Source organism: Meleagris gallopavo, chromosome 4, assembly GCF_905368555.1.
Source record: "Meleagris gallopavo chromosome 4, MGAL_WU_HG_1.1, whole genome shotgun sequence".
Taxonomy (NCBI): domain Eukaryota; kingdom Metazoa; phylum Chordata; class Aves; order Galliformes; family Phasianidae; genus Meleagris; species Meleagris gallopavo.
Genome location: NC_139407.1, coordinates 29,453,933 through 29,467,947, shown reverse-complemented (window position 1 = coordinate 29,467,947; position 14,015 = coordinate 29,453,933). Strand labels below are relative to the sequence as shown.

General features: G+C 60.7%; 2 protein-coding genes across 3 annotated transcripts; one reads left to right on the top strand and one right to left on the bottom strand.

The window, feature by feature from the left end:
• The first annotated feature begins 202 nt into the window (after nucleotides 1-202).
• On the top strand, nucleotides 203-1,320 carry CLDN23 (claudin 23). The gene has a single exon (XM_003205621.4). It carries the CDS (start codon nucleotides 349-351, stop codon nucleotides 1,048-1,050), a length of 702 nt encoding a protein of 233 aa, XP_003205669.3. The 5' UTR covers nucleotides 203-348; the 3' UTR covers nucleotides 1,051-1,320.
• A 470-nt stretch (nucleotides 1,321-1,790) lies between these two features.
• LOC100550280 (uncharacterized) lies at nucleotides 1,791-13,786 on the bottom strand. Of its 2 annotated transcripts, none has more exons than XM_085222644.1 (33): nucleotides 13,626-13,786; nucleotides 13,274-13,393; nucleotides 12,962-13,081; nucleotides 12,662-12,889; nucleotides 12,439-12,552; nucleotides 12,242-12,361; nucleotides 11,902-12,027; nucleotides 11,614-11,820; nucleotides 11,297-11,465; nucleotides 11,049-11,217; nucleotides 10,717-10,942; nucleotides 10,478-10,603; nucleotides 10,117-10,338; nucleotides 9,578-9,886; nucleotides 8,974-9,186; nucleotides 8,219-8,824; nucleotides 7,874-8,089; nucleotides 7,500-7,738; nucleotides 7,297-7,426; nucleotides 6,825-7,003; nucleotides 6,538-6,724; nucleotides 6,073-6,291; nucleotides 5,488-5,671; nucleotides 5,003-5,204; nucleotides 4,753-4,917; nucleotides 4,307-4,507; nucleotides 3,685-4,228; nucleotides 3,453-3,581; nucleotides 3,221-3,328; nucleotides 2,902-3,138; nucleotides 2,395-2,812; nucleotides 2,109-2,244; nucleotides 1,791-1,864 (listed from the first exon to the last, which is right to left on the bottom strand). In XM_085222644.1, the coding sequence occupies exons 1-33, from the start codon at nucleotides 13,705-13,707 to the stop codon at nucleotides 1,808-1,810; spliced, it is 6,708 nt and encodes a 2,235-aa protein (XP_085078770.1). In that variant the 5' UTR covers nucleotides 13,708-13,786; the 3' UTR covers nucleotides 1,791-1,807. The 2 variants fall into 2 exon arrangements, with proteins under 2 accessions (XP_085078770.1, XP_085078771.1); XM_085222645.1 differs by having other exon boundaries at nucleotides 8,219-8,806.
• Nucleotides 13,787-14,015: the final 229 nt, after the last annotated feature.

The window sequence follows — 14,015 nt, the reverse complement described above, 5'->3', positions numbered from 1 at the left end:
AAGGAGATGAAGGCCAGGCTTCATCAGGCTTGAGCTGATGAAGGACTGCAGGATCCTTACCAATTCTGCAAGTTGATGAATTAATGCTTTCACCAATAAATTCACTTCCCCCGATATACCCGCAAAGGGGAGTGGAGCACCAGGGACTCCCACGTGCCCATGCTGCCAGCTGGGTGCCAGCCAGCCCTGCCCGCTGCCTGCCGGCTCCTCCCTGCCTGCACTTCCTCCTGCAGCTCACAGCTCCCACAGCCTGCCCAGCTCACCGGGTGCTGCTGCACGAGAATCCCAGCTTTCAGCAAGCAGAAGCAGCAGGATTCGAAGAGCCACCCTGCAGCCCACTCTCCCAGCATGCGGACGCCGGCCGTGATGATCGTGGGGCTGGTGCTCTGCCCCTGCGGGCTTCTGCTGACATTGACAGGCACGTTGGCACCCAACTGGAGGCAGGTGAGCCTCATCCCCAATCAGCCCTCCGACCTCATCTTGGAGCAAGGCATCTGGGACCTGTGCAGGGAGCGGCAGAGCAGCCATGATCGCCTCTGCGGGCAGGAGGATGAGCTGGGCTACTTCAAGGAGGTGCCTGTGCAGGTGGCACGAGGCCTGATGCCCAGCTCGCTGGTGCTCACAGTGCTGGGCTTGGTGGTGGCTGCCCTGGGGGTGCGGTGCTGGCAGAAGGAACCCCAGCACACACTGGCTGGTGCTTCGGGGCTCGTGCTGCTGCTTTCGGGGCTGCTGAGCCTGGTGCCTGCCTCCTGGTACACCCATGAGCTGGAGGTACTGCCTGCACCCTCTGGTGCCGCGCTGGCTGTGGGTTACAGCTTGGTGCTGAGCTACCTGGGTAGCTGCCTGGAGATTCTGGGGGGGTTGGCCCTGACCCTCAGCTTCCACCACTGCTGCAAGGAGCGCAGGGCCTCCAAAACTTCCCCCAGCCCAGTGTTGGAGCCAGGGACACGCTCCATCACTGGGGCCTACAGCAACCCCTGGGATGTGCTGGAGGATGAGCGAGACAGGCGGCGTGGGAGGAGCACCCTGCCTTGTGACTCGGACCTGTAGCTCCAGCACAGTGACACACCTTGAAGCTCTGCAGGCAGCCATTCTCCCAGCTCTGCAACCATGCCAAAGCTGTACTGGCTCCAGCCCTGGCTCCAGCCCCTCTGTGCAGCTCTTAGCTCAGTACCCTGTGCCATGCAGGGCTAAGGCAGCTGCAGTATTCTCATGTGAGCGGGCCACCAGTTAGTGCTGTGCAGCCTGCAGGGTGGGGGACCAAATGTCTCTGCTCTATTTAGGGCTGAGCAAACATCAAAATAAATGAGGAGGAACAGTTCTGTGCTGCAAGGTAGTTATGGGCTCTCTGCCAGGCATGCTGGCTGAGAGCCAGCAAAGCATGGCCAACCCTGCCCCACCGTGCTTCACCTGGAGAAGGGAGGAAAGGTCTGGAGGAGGACAGGTGGCTTTTACAGGTGCCTTCCCCAAGGACTTTCCCCCCAGGGTTAAGAGCAGCTCAGGAGAAGATTTCTCTTTCCTTGTGCACAGCCACTTTGAGGGGGGGGAGAAAGTCACAGAGAAGAAAAATAGCACATATTTCTCTTTCCATCGTGTGCTTAGTGGGAGGCAGTAGAACTGGTCCCACTGGTTTGTGAGAGACAGCTGTGCTATAAAATCCCTGCAAAAGAGGGCAGGAGCCAAGCCTGGCCTGGATTGCCTACAGGGCTGTTAGGCCATATTTCCACCCTTTATGTGCCCAGAGTACTCCCTCTTCCTTGTCCCCCACACAAACCACCACAGCACAGGGATGCTGCACGATGTTCCTTTATGGAAGTACAGTGTTGGGGTGAGATGGTCCCTTCCCAAGCCGGGCCGGCAGCTCCTGTACGGACCACAGAGAAGTGCATTAGGGACAGGTTTGAACCAGCCTCCCTAGGCCCAGCCTGCACCCTGGCACAGGGGTCATGGATAGAGCAGCTAGGCTGGATGGAGCCCTGGATAGCCTGATCTGGGGGGGGGAAAACCAGCCCATGGCAGGGGGTTGGAGCTGGGTGGGCCTTAAGGTCCTTTACAACACAAGCCATTCTGTGATTTTACAAGGAGGGTCCTGAGCAGGGCCAGCTCACCTCTTTCCCATCATAAGCTTCATTCACAAAGGTATCGCTCTTGGGTGGAAGCTCTTCCTCTTCTTCATCTTCTTCCTCAGGGTCACTTTCACGGTGGTACAGGGTCAGCACTCGGGTGGAAGCAGTGCTTGAGGTCCTGGGGGAAAAAACAAGGTACCCACAGGATAGCAGAACCATTTCTCAGAGACAGGGCAGATCCCTAGGTCCTGTCACAACCCACAGCATCTCCCTGCTGGGCTGTTGCTGCTCTCCATATAGCCATCTCCAGCCTAGCCCTACAGCTCACCTCCTTCTCCTGTCTCGCTTCCGCATGTAGGCCAGGGCCCCCACGGCTGCCGCAGCCAGCAACAGAAGCACAGCCACCCCTAGGGCGATGGGGCCTGCCAACGGCTGCACCTCTGCCTCCTCACAGTAGTCCCCACGGTAGCCTAGGGCGCAGTGGCACATCACCCGCCCAGACTCAATGGCACACTCCCCGCGCAGATTGCATGTCTCGCTGCTGCACGGCATGGCCCCCAGCACCTCTTCTGTGTTTGGGGTTGCCAGGAAAGGTTCTCCATGCTGCCAGGGCCCAGAGGCTGCAGGCAGGCTGGGCCTGGGCTGCTGAGGTGCAGCTGAGGGCACAGTTGATTTCTCCTCTTCTGCACGGGATGTCCTTGATGATGATAACACGGGGACCTGTGTCTTTGCCTCTTCAGAGGTGCCTGGAGGGAATGAGCACAGATCAGAGCACCAGGATGAGACCGTAAGATGAGGGATCTCTGGCATTTCCTAGCAGCGTGCAGGCACTCACAGCCCAACTCATCGGAGCCATCGGTGCAGTCAGGGTGCCCGTCGCAGACCTGCTTTGCAGAGATGCAGCTCTGGAGGTCAGCGCAGGCTTGCAGCAGTGCTGGGCATGGTGGAACTGGAGCACAGGTCACCCCGCGCACCAGGTGGTATCCAGGGGAGCAGCGGCACTGCCGCCCTGCAGGGTTGGGCAAGCAGAGCTGGGCACAACCTCCATTGCTCTTTGTGCAGCCATTGGTGCCTGATGAGACAGAATCTGCTAGCAGGGCCTCCGCGGAGCTTGATGCTCCAGGTGCCAGGGGCTGGAGCATCCCCAGACCTACCTTCCTGTGAGAACTGGCTGTAAATTCTCAAGGTCACCAACTCTTGCTCCATCAGGAACCACCAGCTCTTGGCCTGCTCCAGCCGGCTGTGCCAGACCTTGCTGGAACCTGGGGACACATGGGATCAGCACTACCTGGCATTGTTCTCCTCTGGCCTGCCACTACCCTGTGCCCCACGGGGCCTGGGACAGCAGAAGCTGGAGGGAGCCCAGCAGTCCCTCAATGGTCTCACCATTGGTTGCAGATGTTGACCAGAGCAGAAAGCCATCTCCGACAGCAAAGAGCCTGAGGCCATGCAGTCCCTCCCGCACCAACCTGAAGTGGGAACCATCCAGCTCTACACTGCCAATCGCACCACGCTCTGCAGACAGACACAGGGGGTATCAGGCGTGGGACATAGTATGCCACCCCTTGTGGACATGCTGGATTGAGCCCCACTGCCCTCCATGCTGCCCCACACTTACCCTGGTCTGCCCAGTAGAGCCGGGTGCTGGCACCCCCAAAAGTGAGGCCGGCAGGAGCGTGGGCTCTGCTCCACACCACTCTGCGGCCACTGCCGTCCATGGCTGCACACTCCACTGCAGGACCAGGCCTGCGGCTGCCTGCTGCTGTGATGAAGCACATGGTGGAGGCGCGAGGGCAGAGGGCCAGCCAGGCAGCGCCCTGCAGCCCCTCGCTGAGCAGCATCAGGACCCACCGCCCCCCAGCTGTGGCTACACGGATGCTGGTGGGCTGCCCTTCGATCCAGTACAGGTTTCCACTCAGCCAGTCCAAGGCCAGAGACACCACCATGCCCTCCACAGCAACAACCTTCTTCCATGAGAGTCGGCCCGAGTCCTTCAGGCGCAGCATCCCAATGGAGTCGCCCCCCACCTCAGCGAAGTACAGGCTTTTGTCCTTCACCATGTAGTCAACAGCTGTCAAGCGCACTACCTTTGCCAGGGGCAGGGCCCGGTGTGGGGGGAGGCCTTGGCCTCCAGCCGTTCGTGGCATGTCCTTCAGGTAGACCTGGAGGAAGGAGTCAGCTCTGGTACCAAGAGCCTGCTCCCCAGGAGGGAGCTAGGAGACCTGGCTCTGCGTGGGTACCTGCATCACGGCTGCTGGTGACACCAGGAGGGCGAAGGCTGAAGTGTGGAGGGGCAGGCAGGTGGTCTCATCGGCAGCCAGCGTCAGCCCGATGGGGCATCGGCACTGCCCAGCGTGCCGGCTGCTCAGCAGGCACAGGTGGGAGCAGCCGCGGGCTGTGCATGGGTTGGGAGCTGCCAGGCGCAGGGCTGGGTGCATCACCTGTGGGGAAGGGCAGGCTCAGCCCAGTGTCTAGCAGCAGAGCTGAGCACAACCAGTACCATGCCAGGCTACCAGGCCAGCATGGAGATGCTCCTTAAGAGAATGGGTGATTCTCAACCACAGGGACCACAGAGTCTAGGGGATCATTTGTGGAGTAGGTGCAGCTCTCAATGCCACCCAGGGCGTGGCAGGTTGGGAGCCCCAGCAGTGAGTGCAGCAGGAGTCTGGGCTCCCCACATAGGTACCTGAAGGCCATGGGGCTGCCCATGTCGCTTGAGCAGCACTGTCCTATTCTTGCCTGTGGCCTTGTCCACCTGCTGCACCGACCATGCCTTCCTCTCTGACCAGTAGAGCTGGTCCTCACACACAGCCGCTGCAAAAGGGCTCTGGACCCATCTCAGCTGCAGCACCTGGAGAAGAGGCTGTGAGTATCAATGCCAGCACCCAATCCAGCCAGATTAGCTGGAACCATAGCCAGAACCTCCAGTTGCACACCTTTACATCGGTGCCATCCAGATGTGTGGAACCAACACTGCCCAGCTTTTCATCCAGCCAGAAGAGCCTCGAGGTGGGGAGGTCAAGGGCTAGTGCTGTGGGCCAGCCCAAGCCCTGCGCCAGCAGCACACGCTGCCGCCTTCCATCCATGGTGGCCTCCATCAGCCGTGGCTGGTTCCCCACCTCTGACCAGTATAGCATCCTGGCAGAAAGAAGAGTGCTGGCCCACACACCTGGTGCTGCCCAGTACCAGGGCAGCAACAGGACAGCACGGAAGTGCAGAACAGAGTTTCCCATCCCATCAGGTATGCACTGAGAGCTCTGCGCAGGGCAGGAGCAGATGCTTGGGTTTCTTCTCCCCAGTCATACAGCTGAAACAGCACTCAGATGAGGCCAACCCAACTCTCCCCCAGCCTGTTGTCTGGTTCTATGGGGGACAATGGGCTAGGCAAGAAGGTCCCCAAGTCCTCTGGCCCCAGCCTTACCCAGCCAGAGGCTGGAGCACCAGGGAGTGTGGCTGGTCCAAGTCTCCATCCAGCACCACGGTGTACTCTGGTTTCCCTCGCCAGGCAGTCCCCAGAGAAGTGGCCAGCACCTGCCCTGCCACCCCATCCGTCCAGTACAGGTTCCTCCCAAGCCAGTCCACAGCGATACAGTCTGATCTTACACCTGCAAGAAGACCAAGAGTCAACACCCATAGGGTGACAGGTGCATGGGGCACCATGCTCACAGCCTGGATCTCCATCACCTCACGAGCTCAGAGTTCTCCTAGCCATCTCCGACCAGCAGGTGGTGAGGCACTGGCACAGGCTGCCCAGAGAAGCTGTGGATGCCCTGTCCCTGGAGGCATTCAAGGCCAGGCTGGATGGGACCTTGGGCATCCTGAGCTGGTGGGTGGCAACCCTGCCCATGGCAGGAGGTTGGAACTGGGTGGGCTTTAGGTTTCTTTCCAACCTAAGCCATTCTATGGTTCTATAATTTTCCCATACAAGGGGACACAGCCTGGTACCCCAATTGCATCCAAGCCACGGAGAGGTCAGCCTCACTAGCCCCAAGCTATTACAACTTACCTTTCACCAGCGTGCCCTTTTTGCTTGAATCTAGACTCCGCCAGGAAATGCTCTCTGTGGCCAGGTCCATCCAGAAGATTTTCCTTTCGACCAGGTCAAAGTCAAGTGAGAAGACGGTCCGTTCCTTGTCAGTGGTCAGCAGCACTTCCTCGCGCCCACTCCGAAGGCCATAGGACAGCACCTCTGATTGCACAGCCACCAGCAGCATGGGCTCTGGTCCTGGGGTGACACAGAGACTCTCAGCACTGGTGACGCCAAGGAACATAGCCATCTTAGGCATCAGAGCCTGCTGGGATGAAGTCCTACTGCCATGGCCATGTGGGCAGACAAGTATCAGTGATGGCCAGTGGGATAGGGAGGGGACCACAGGACTTCCCACAGGCAGGAGGCATACACAAGCAGGTACCCACTGGCTTTTGGCATACCAGGAGGTGCCCAATGCTGCCTGCCCTCCTTAGGACTTACCGCTGAGTTTGCAGATGCGGCCATCAGGCTCCAGCAGATAGCCAGAGAGGCAGCCACAGCTGTAGGTCCCTGGAGCATTGAGGCAGATCTGGCTGCAGGTTTCCTTTCCCTGCTCTGTACACTCATCTACATCCACACAGGACATGCCGTCCTCAGCCAGCTGATAGCCCGGAGCACACCAGCAACGCTGTGGGGACAGCAAGTGCATGGGGCTCCCTGCTGCAGCCTGTGCAGTCCATGGAAGCACAGTGGGGCGAGAACCCCAGGCCATGGTCCGCAGCACTCACAGGTCCCTGGGGCGATGGGTAGCAGAGCTGTGAGCAGGGTCTCTGGCAGGGCAGGGAGCAGTTTCCCCCCTCATCTGAGCCATCCGCACAATCCTGATGGCCGCTGCACACCAGTGATGCATTCAGGCAGATCCCCAGCCCACAGGGGTACTCATGGCTCAGGCAGGGAGTGGGCTGGCCTGCGGGGGAGAAGCTGCCCTCAGCCTCAGCCACTAGCTCCTTGTGCTCAGCAGGAGCTGCTGAGGGACACACAGAACACACAGCAATGATGCCCAGCACAATGCCTGCAGCCTGCTTCGGAGCTACCCTAATGTCAAAGCCACCAGCCCAATGGAGACAACATCCATCCACCCTAGGACCAGAGCCACTGCTGATGTTGGGAAGGGGCATTCTGCAGCAGATGCACTCCCACTCCCCATTATGCTGAGGACCCATAGGTGGGACACAGAGGGGACATGCAGGTGCTGCTTACAGCCAGCCTCGTCGCTGCCGTCACTGCAGTCTCTCTCTCTGTCGCACCGCCAGGCATCAGGGATGCACTCATGGCCACGTGAGCAGCCCCACTGCCGCTCACCGCACTGCTGCTCCTCCAAGGGACAGTCCTGCAGGAGCAGGGGATGAGTGGTACCACCAGCCCTCCAGGGACACAAGGAGGCATTCCCAGCACTCACCCACCTGCTCATCTGTGCTGTCTCTGCAGTCAGCCACACCATCACAGCGCCAGGCCTCAGGCACGCATTCCCCACTGTGGGGACAGACCACCTCACCTGGGCGGCACAGCAGAGGCCGGGGCACGGCACAGCCCTCCTCATCCGAGCCGTCGCGGCAATCAGGGTCCCCATCACAGCGCAGAGCCAGGGCCACGCACTGCCCACTGTGGCAGGGGAATTCAGATGGGCTGCACTTCTTCGGCACTGTGGGCAGAGGCAAGAATGACAGGGGGCACAGCGTCCCCGTCTCCTATTGGTAACCATCCTGCTGGTATACCCATATGCAGGGCACACGGTCCCCAGGAAACCACATCATCCTAGCCAACCCTCGGGTCTCACCGCATCCCTGCTCGTCGGTGTGATCCAGGCAGTCGGCATGGCCATCGCACAGCCAGCTCTTGGGGACGCAGCGGGTGGCAGCATCGCAGCGCAGGGCACAGTCCTGTGTGGGGCTCCAGCAGCCCATCTCATCCGAGGCATCGGGACACTGTGGCACCCCATCACAGCGCTCGTTAGCCCCAACACACATGGTGCTGCTAGCACAGTGGAAGGCCTCTGGGCAGAAAATGGATCATTCTCAGTCTTGTGCAGTCATGGAACTTCTCAGGGCTTCATCCCATCAGCCCCACTGGGAAGCAGCCAGAAACCCTGGCGCATGACCACCCACTAAAGGCTGTCTCCTACCTGGGGCGTCACAGAGTTGAGCACACCCATCCTCGTCAGAGCCATCTGCACAGTCCTTCTCTCCATCACACACGTAGTCCTGGGCCACGCACTCAGTGCCATCACGGCAGGGCATGTGTGTGCGAGGACAGGAGAGATGGGAGAACACGGTTGGGGGGTGTGGAGAGCTGGGCCCGAGGAGTGGAGTGGGGGGAACTGCCAGTGCAGGAGTGGTTGGGTGCTGGGTGCTAGTGCTTAGCTGTGGGACAGCAGGCTTGGTTGGCAAGGACCGAGTGGTGGTGGTGCTGGTGGTGGTTACCCACACAGTGATGGTTTTGTTTGGAGTGGTCCATGTGGTGGTTGGTACAGAGGTGGTTGTGGTGGATGGCCTGGTGGTGGTGGTTTTGGTTGGGGTGGACAGGCTGGTGGTGGTCAGTGTTGTAGTAGCCTTGGTGGTTGTTGCAGGCATGGTAGGCGCAGCAGTGGTCTTTCTCAGTGAAAGCCGTGTGGTGGAGGTGGTGGGCTGAGCAGATGTGGTAGCTGTGGTTGTCCTTGTAGTGGTGATCACAGGTGGAGGAAGTGGCAGGGCAGGTCCTTTGCTTGCTGGCACTGGCAGAAGCACAGGCACTGGAACATGAGCCTGGATTTGGGGTCGTGCCCTGCCCACGCTTCAGGCACCACCAGAAACAACGTATGTGGCTCCCAGCACCCAGGTGGCACCCTAGCTTGGAGCAGGACAGGCCACCCAGCCCCATCAAGTACAGAGCTGCTCTTACCTTCCTGTAGCTCTGAGCCCACGAATGCCACCACACCCTGCACGCCTGTTGCTGGCACAGATAGCACAAGAGACAGTGTCCTCCGGTCCCACAGCAGCAGAGCCGTCTCATTAACTGCAACCAAGTAGGGCTCAAAGGCAGCCACAAGGCCATGAGACCAGCCAGGTGCCAGGGTGACTGCTTTCTGTTTGGTCAGACTCAGTGCTTTCAGGCCTGTGAGGAAGAAATAACAGAATCATAGAATCATAAAGGTTGTAAGAGACCACTAAGATCATTCAGTACAACTATCAACCCATCTCCATTGTGCCCACTAAACCACGTCCCTCAGTGCCACATCTCTACATTTCTTGAATGCCTCCTGGGCAACCTGTTCCAATACCTCACCACTCTTTCTCAGAAGAAATTTTTCCTGCTGAGGATCTGGGGCTCACAAGACAGCCCTTGTACTCCCATAACACACCATTATAGCAGGAATCCCATGGCAGAAGATAGGAGCCCACCCATGGAACAAAGTGTTCCAAGAGCACCCTACTGACCAGGCAGGGACCTATTGTCTGTAGAGCAACCTCCTCTGCTTCCTGCTCCAAATCCCTGTGGGGCTCACCTAGGGCTGAGCTCCAGAGCAGGCTGAAGGCCTTGCTATCCATGGCCGCAGGCAGCTCTCCAGGCCACGTCTCGTTCCAAGCATCCCATGGGCTTCCCCCAGACAGACTCAGCTGCTGCAGGGGCTGCCCACGGGCCAGCCAGTAGAGAGCTCCTCGCTGCCAGTCCAAGAAGAGGTGCTGGATGCTGCTGCGAGCACGGTGCAGGATGCGTGGGGTCAGGTCAGACACCTTGGTCACTCCGATGTCCCTCCGGTTACATGCGAGCCAGTACAGGTTCCCTGAGCGGATGTCCACACGGGCAGAGCAGACTTGGGGACAGCAGGCAAGCAAGCAGTTATGGGGCTGTCCCATGGCCCTGCTCCTCTGCTGTGTTCCCCCTTTCCCTAAAGCCAGGACACGCCTGACCCACATCTGAACACAGCCTCAGCATGGGCACCGAGGGACCACTGTACAGCACCCAGCAGAGCCTCGCACCTGCTGAAGCCCCGAGAAGGCAAGCATGCCCCAGCACCCTGTCCATTCCCACATAGGGTCTCACCCGGCAGCCCGGTCACGATGGTCTCTCGCTTCCCAGGGTGTCCCACAACACGCAGCAGTGCCCCACTGTCATCTGTCCCATAGAGCACTGACCTCTGCCAGTCTACATCCTGCAGGTGGAAGGCAGGTGGAAGGTGCCACTCCTGCACCTGTCGGCTGTGTGTTCCAGGGCCCACCTGCAGCAGGGAGATGGCTGTCCTCGATGAGTACATGATGGACAGCTCTGAGGGGTGCAAGAGCAGCATGTAAGCATGGCTGAGGCACAGGACAAGCAGGGCTGACCTTCTAAAAGGCTGCACAGGTACCAGGCTGCATATTCAGGGATGTCCCTGGCCCCACGCAGCCGAGCAGACTATACTCACCTGTGCATTTCCCTGAGGGCTGGAGGTAGAGTCCCTCTGGACATGCACACTTGTAGCCTCGAGGGTGCACAGGGGACAGAAGGCAGAGGTGGCTGCACAAGCCTGGAGCGCATGCAGCAGTGTCTCCTAGGAGCAAAGGGGACGTTAAGAGCTCAGGCAGTACCATCCCCACAAAGCAGTCCTTGCCAAAGGACCAGGAGAGCCATCATATAGGACCAAGGGTGAGGCACAGTACTCACGTGGTGGCTGCTGCAGTGCATGCAGCACAGTGAAGGCCGAAACAGGGGCCCGGAGCAGTACGGCATGTTCCTGTGGAGAGGCCTGGCTGGCTGACACCAGCTCGGTGCCATCAGCCCAGAAGAAGCGGCTCTCAAATACAGCCAGGCCCAGCGGCTCTGTGTGGCTCCGCAGGACAGCAGGGAAGGAGTGGCGTCCACTGCCATCCACCCGCAGCGTCTCGATGGACTGCGAGACAGGTCAAAGTGACCATATGGCATCCCAATGTCCCAGCGCGGTAAGCCTTGGCTACAGGGTCCTGGTGGGGCTGAGTGCTGCTTCCCCCCATCCCTACCTCCTTGTATTCACTGATCCAGTACAGTCTCCCAGCCACGTGGTCCAGGCTGAGCCCTACAGGCTCCTCCATGGACACCACTGTGAGCTCCTGACGGTTTGAGCCATCCATGCCCGCTGCAGCAATGACTGTCCGGCCTCTCAGCCCACGGTTGACCCAATAGAGGGACCTGGAAGCAGGTACCAAGCGCCCAGGCCTCAGCACACCCCCCAAAGCCACAGTCAGCAGACATCTCTCTTAATCCTCACCTGGCAGATGGGTACACTGTCAGCTGCTCTGGTGCCACATCCTTCCCCAGCACTGTCACATAGCCACGGCCGTCACCCAGCCCTGCGTAGATGGCTGCAGGATGGCTGCTGGCCCAGTACAACTGCCCCGTGAACCAGTCCACGGAGATGCTGTTCACCTCTCCGGCATCTACACAGACAGGGAGGATAAGGGGACAGCCTCTCTCCAGAACACAAGACAAACTCCAAGTTGCCCCTGGGTATAGGACAGGGGCAAGCCAGCTCTGAGCCCCAATCTCAGCCCCACTGCAAAACCTAGCACCCTTGCTTCTCCGCACCTGCATAGAGGAGCTGCACATCCTTCCCCGGTAGGCGTGCACAGAGCTCGCCCTCCTCTGTCAGCCAGTAGTAGGTTTCACGGAGAAGATCATACACCAGGGCACGGAGCTCGGCCTCAGTGGAGAGCACAGGGCGGTATGCCTGGGTCCGCACATCCAGAAGAGCCAGGTCTTCCCCAACGGCCACCAGGAGTTGTGTTGAGTTGTCTGCCAGGACAAGAGGGATGTCACATGGCGAGCAGAGCACGCTGTGGGCACTGCCTGGACCCTCAGGGTCCCCCCCTCTACCTGCTACTTCACAGAGGGTGCTGTGCCGCAGCAGGTAGCCCTCGAGGCAGGCACAGCTGAAAGTTCCTGGCGTGTTCCTGCACAGTTGGCTACAGGGGCTGTACTCCAGGGAGCACTCATCCACATCTGCAGGGACAGGCACTTTCGGCAGCCCAGAGCCAGTATCCTCCAGATGTTGCCACTGCCCACCCAGATACCTGCTTCCCAGACCCACCCGCTCCCACTGATGCCTCACAAGCAGCCTTCTCAGGACCTGACACTGCATGCGGACAAGAGCAGGGATGTCTCAGGGCATTCCCACTCTTGGTGCTGCAGCATGCACACCCCAACCTCTCCTTACCAGCACAACTCTGCCCATCAGCCTGCAACACCCAGCCAGACCCGCAGGAGCACTGTACACCCCAGTGTGTGTCAGTGCACGACTCTGCGCAGCCCCCATTGCGCACAAAGCAGCTTCGTCCTGCAGGAAAGGATGAAGCAGGGAGATGAGGTGATGCAGAACCACCCTGGGGCTCCCCCTGCCCAGTGCCCACTCACCGCAGGTGCTGGGCTCGTCAGTGCCATCCAGGCAGTCATCCTCATCATTGCACATCAGGGATTCCAGGATGCACTTCCCCTCATCGCACCGCACCATGCCAGGTGGGCAGGGGGCTGTGGTGCACATATGTCAGGAAGGCAGGGCAATGCCAGGTGGCTCCCAGCCTCATGAGGTGCCCCACAAAGTGCCTTTGCACATCCCTTGGACAGGACCATCACTTACCGCAGATGTCTTCATCCGAGGAATCACCACAGTCATCAACCCCATTGCACTTCCACTCGGCAACAATGCATACCCGGTTCCTGCACTGCCACTGCCCAGGCAGACAAGGCTGCAGGGGACAGCCCTCTTCATCCCAGCCATCCTCGCAGTCCTGGTGCCGGTCACACAGCTCCCAGTGCGGGATGCAGTGGTGGGTGCCAGGACACTGCAGCTTCTTCGCTCCACATACTGCAGGGACAGAGCGACATTCAGACTCTGAACTGCGTGGCCGCGGCCCCCCGGGCCCTGAGGGCTACGTACCACAGTCCTGCTCATCAGAGCCATCTGGACAGTCGGCAGCACCGTCACAGCGCCAGCTGCTGGCAACACACCGGCCGTCATCACATTGCCAGACGTGGGGGTCTCCGCCGCAGGGAGCATCTGCAGGGACGGCACAGGGTCAACGGCACTACCATGCCACACACGTGCCCATGCCACAGACCCCCCAGGTGCTCCAGGACACACGTGCCTCTGCAAAGGCAAGTGCCGCCATCAGCACTTCTGTCCTGCCTTGCACCACCGCTATGTAACATAGCCCCCTCAGCCCATCCCACGACCCATCTTCTGACTCACCGCATAGCTCGTCCGTCCCGTCTGGACACTGCTGCTCTCCATCGCAGAGCCATGAGATGGGGATGCAGCCATCCCCGCAGGCGGCCTGGCGTGATGCTGCACACGTGGGGCTGGCGGGGGCTGCGAGAGAAAGCCACGGTCAGCCCAGGGGGGTCCCCAGGCTCCTTGAGCATCCCCCCACAGCACGGCCTTGAGGAGCAGGTGCCGTGCCACGAGCTGCCGCCTCCCGCACCCCCGGGGAAGGGCACCGCCGACCCCTCTGCACAGGAGGGGCCGCCGGGACCCCCCGCGGCCAGCACCCCGGGCTGCCAGGCGGACGTTCCCCACCCCGCCACCCCCCATCCCGGCTCACGGGCGCGGCGGGCCGCGGCTCCGGCGGCGGAGCGAAGGATGAGGATGGCGAGGAGCAGGCGGAGCGGCGGGGGGCGGCCCATGGCGGCGGCCGGCAGGGGCGGCTCCGGGGGCCGGGCCGGCGGGCGCAGCGCGACAACGCCAACGCCGGCACCGCCGCCTTTATAGGGAGACCCCGGCCGGGCCCTGCCCGCCCCGAGCGGGGCTGTGCCGCGGGGGCTGCGCCCGGCCGGAGCCTGGCTCGCCCTCAACGCAGCTGGCCGGGGGCATCCAGGCTCCGAGGCAGGAGGAAGCGCAGTCCTCTGCCACGGCACGTGCGGGGCCCGCTGCCCCCCGAGCGCGGGGCTCCGTGAGGGGCATTGGGTCTCTGAAACCGCCGGGTGCCCCCGGC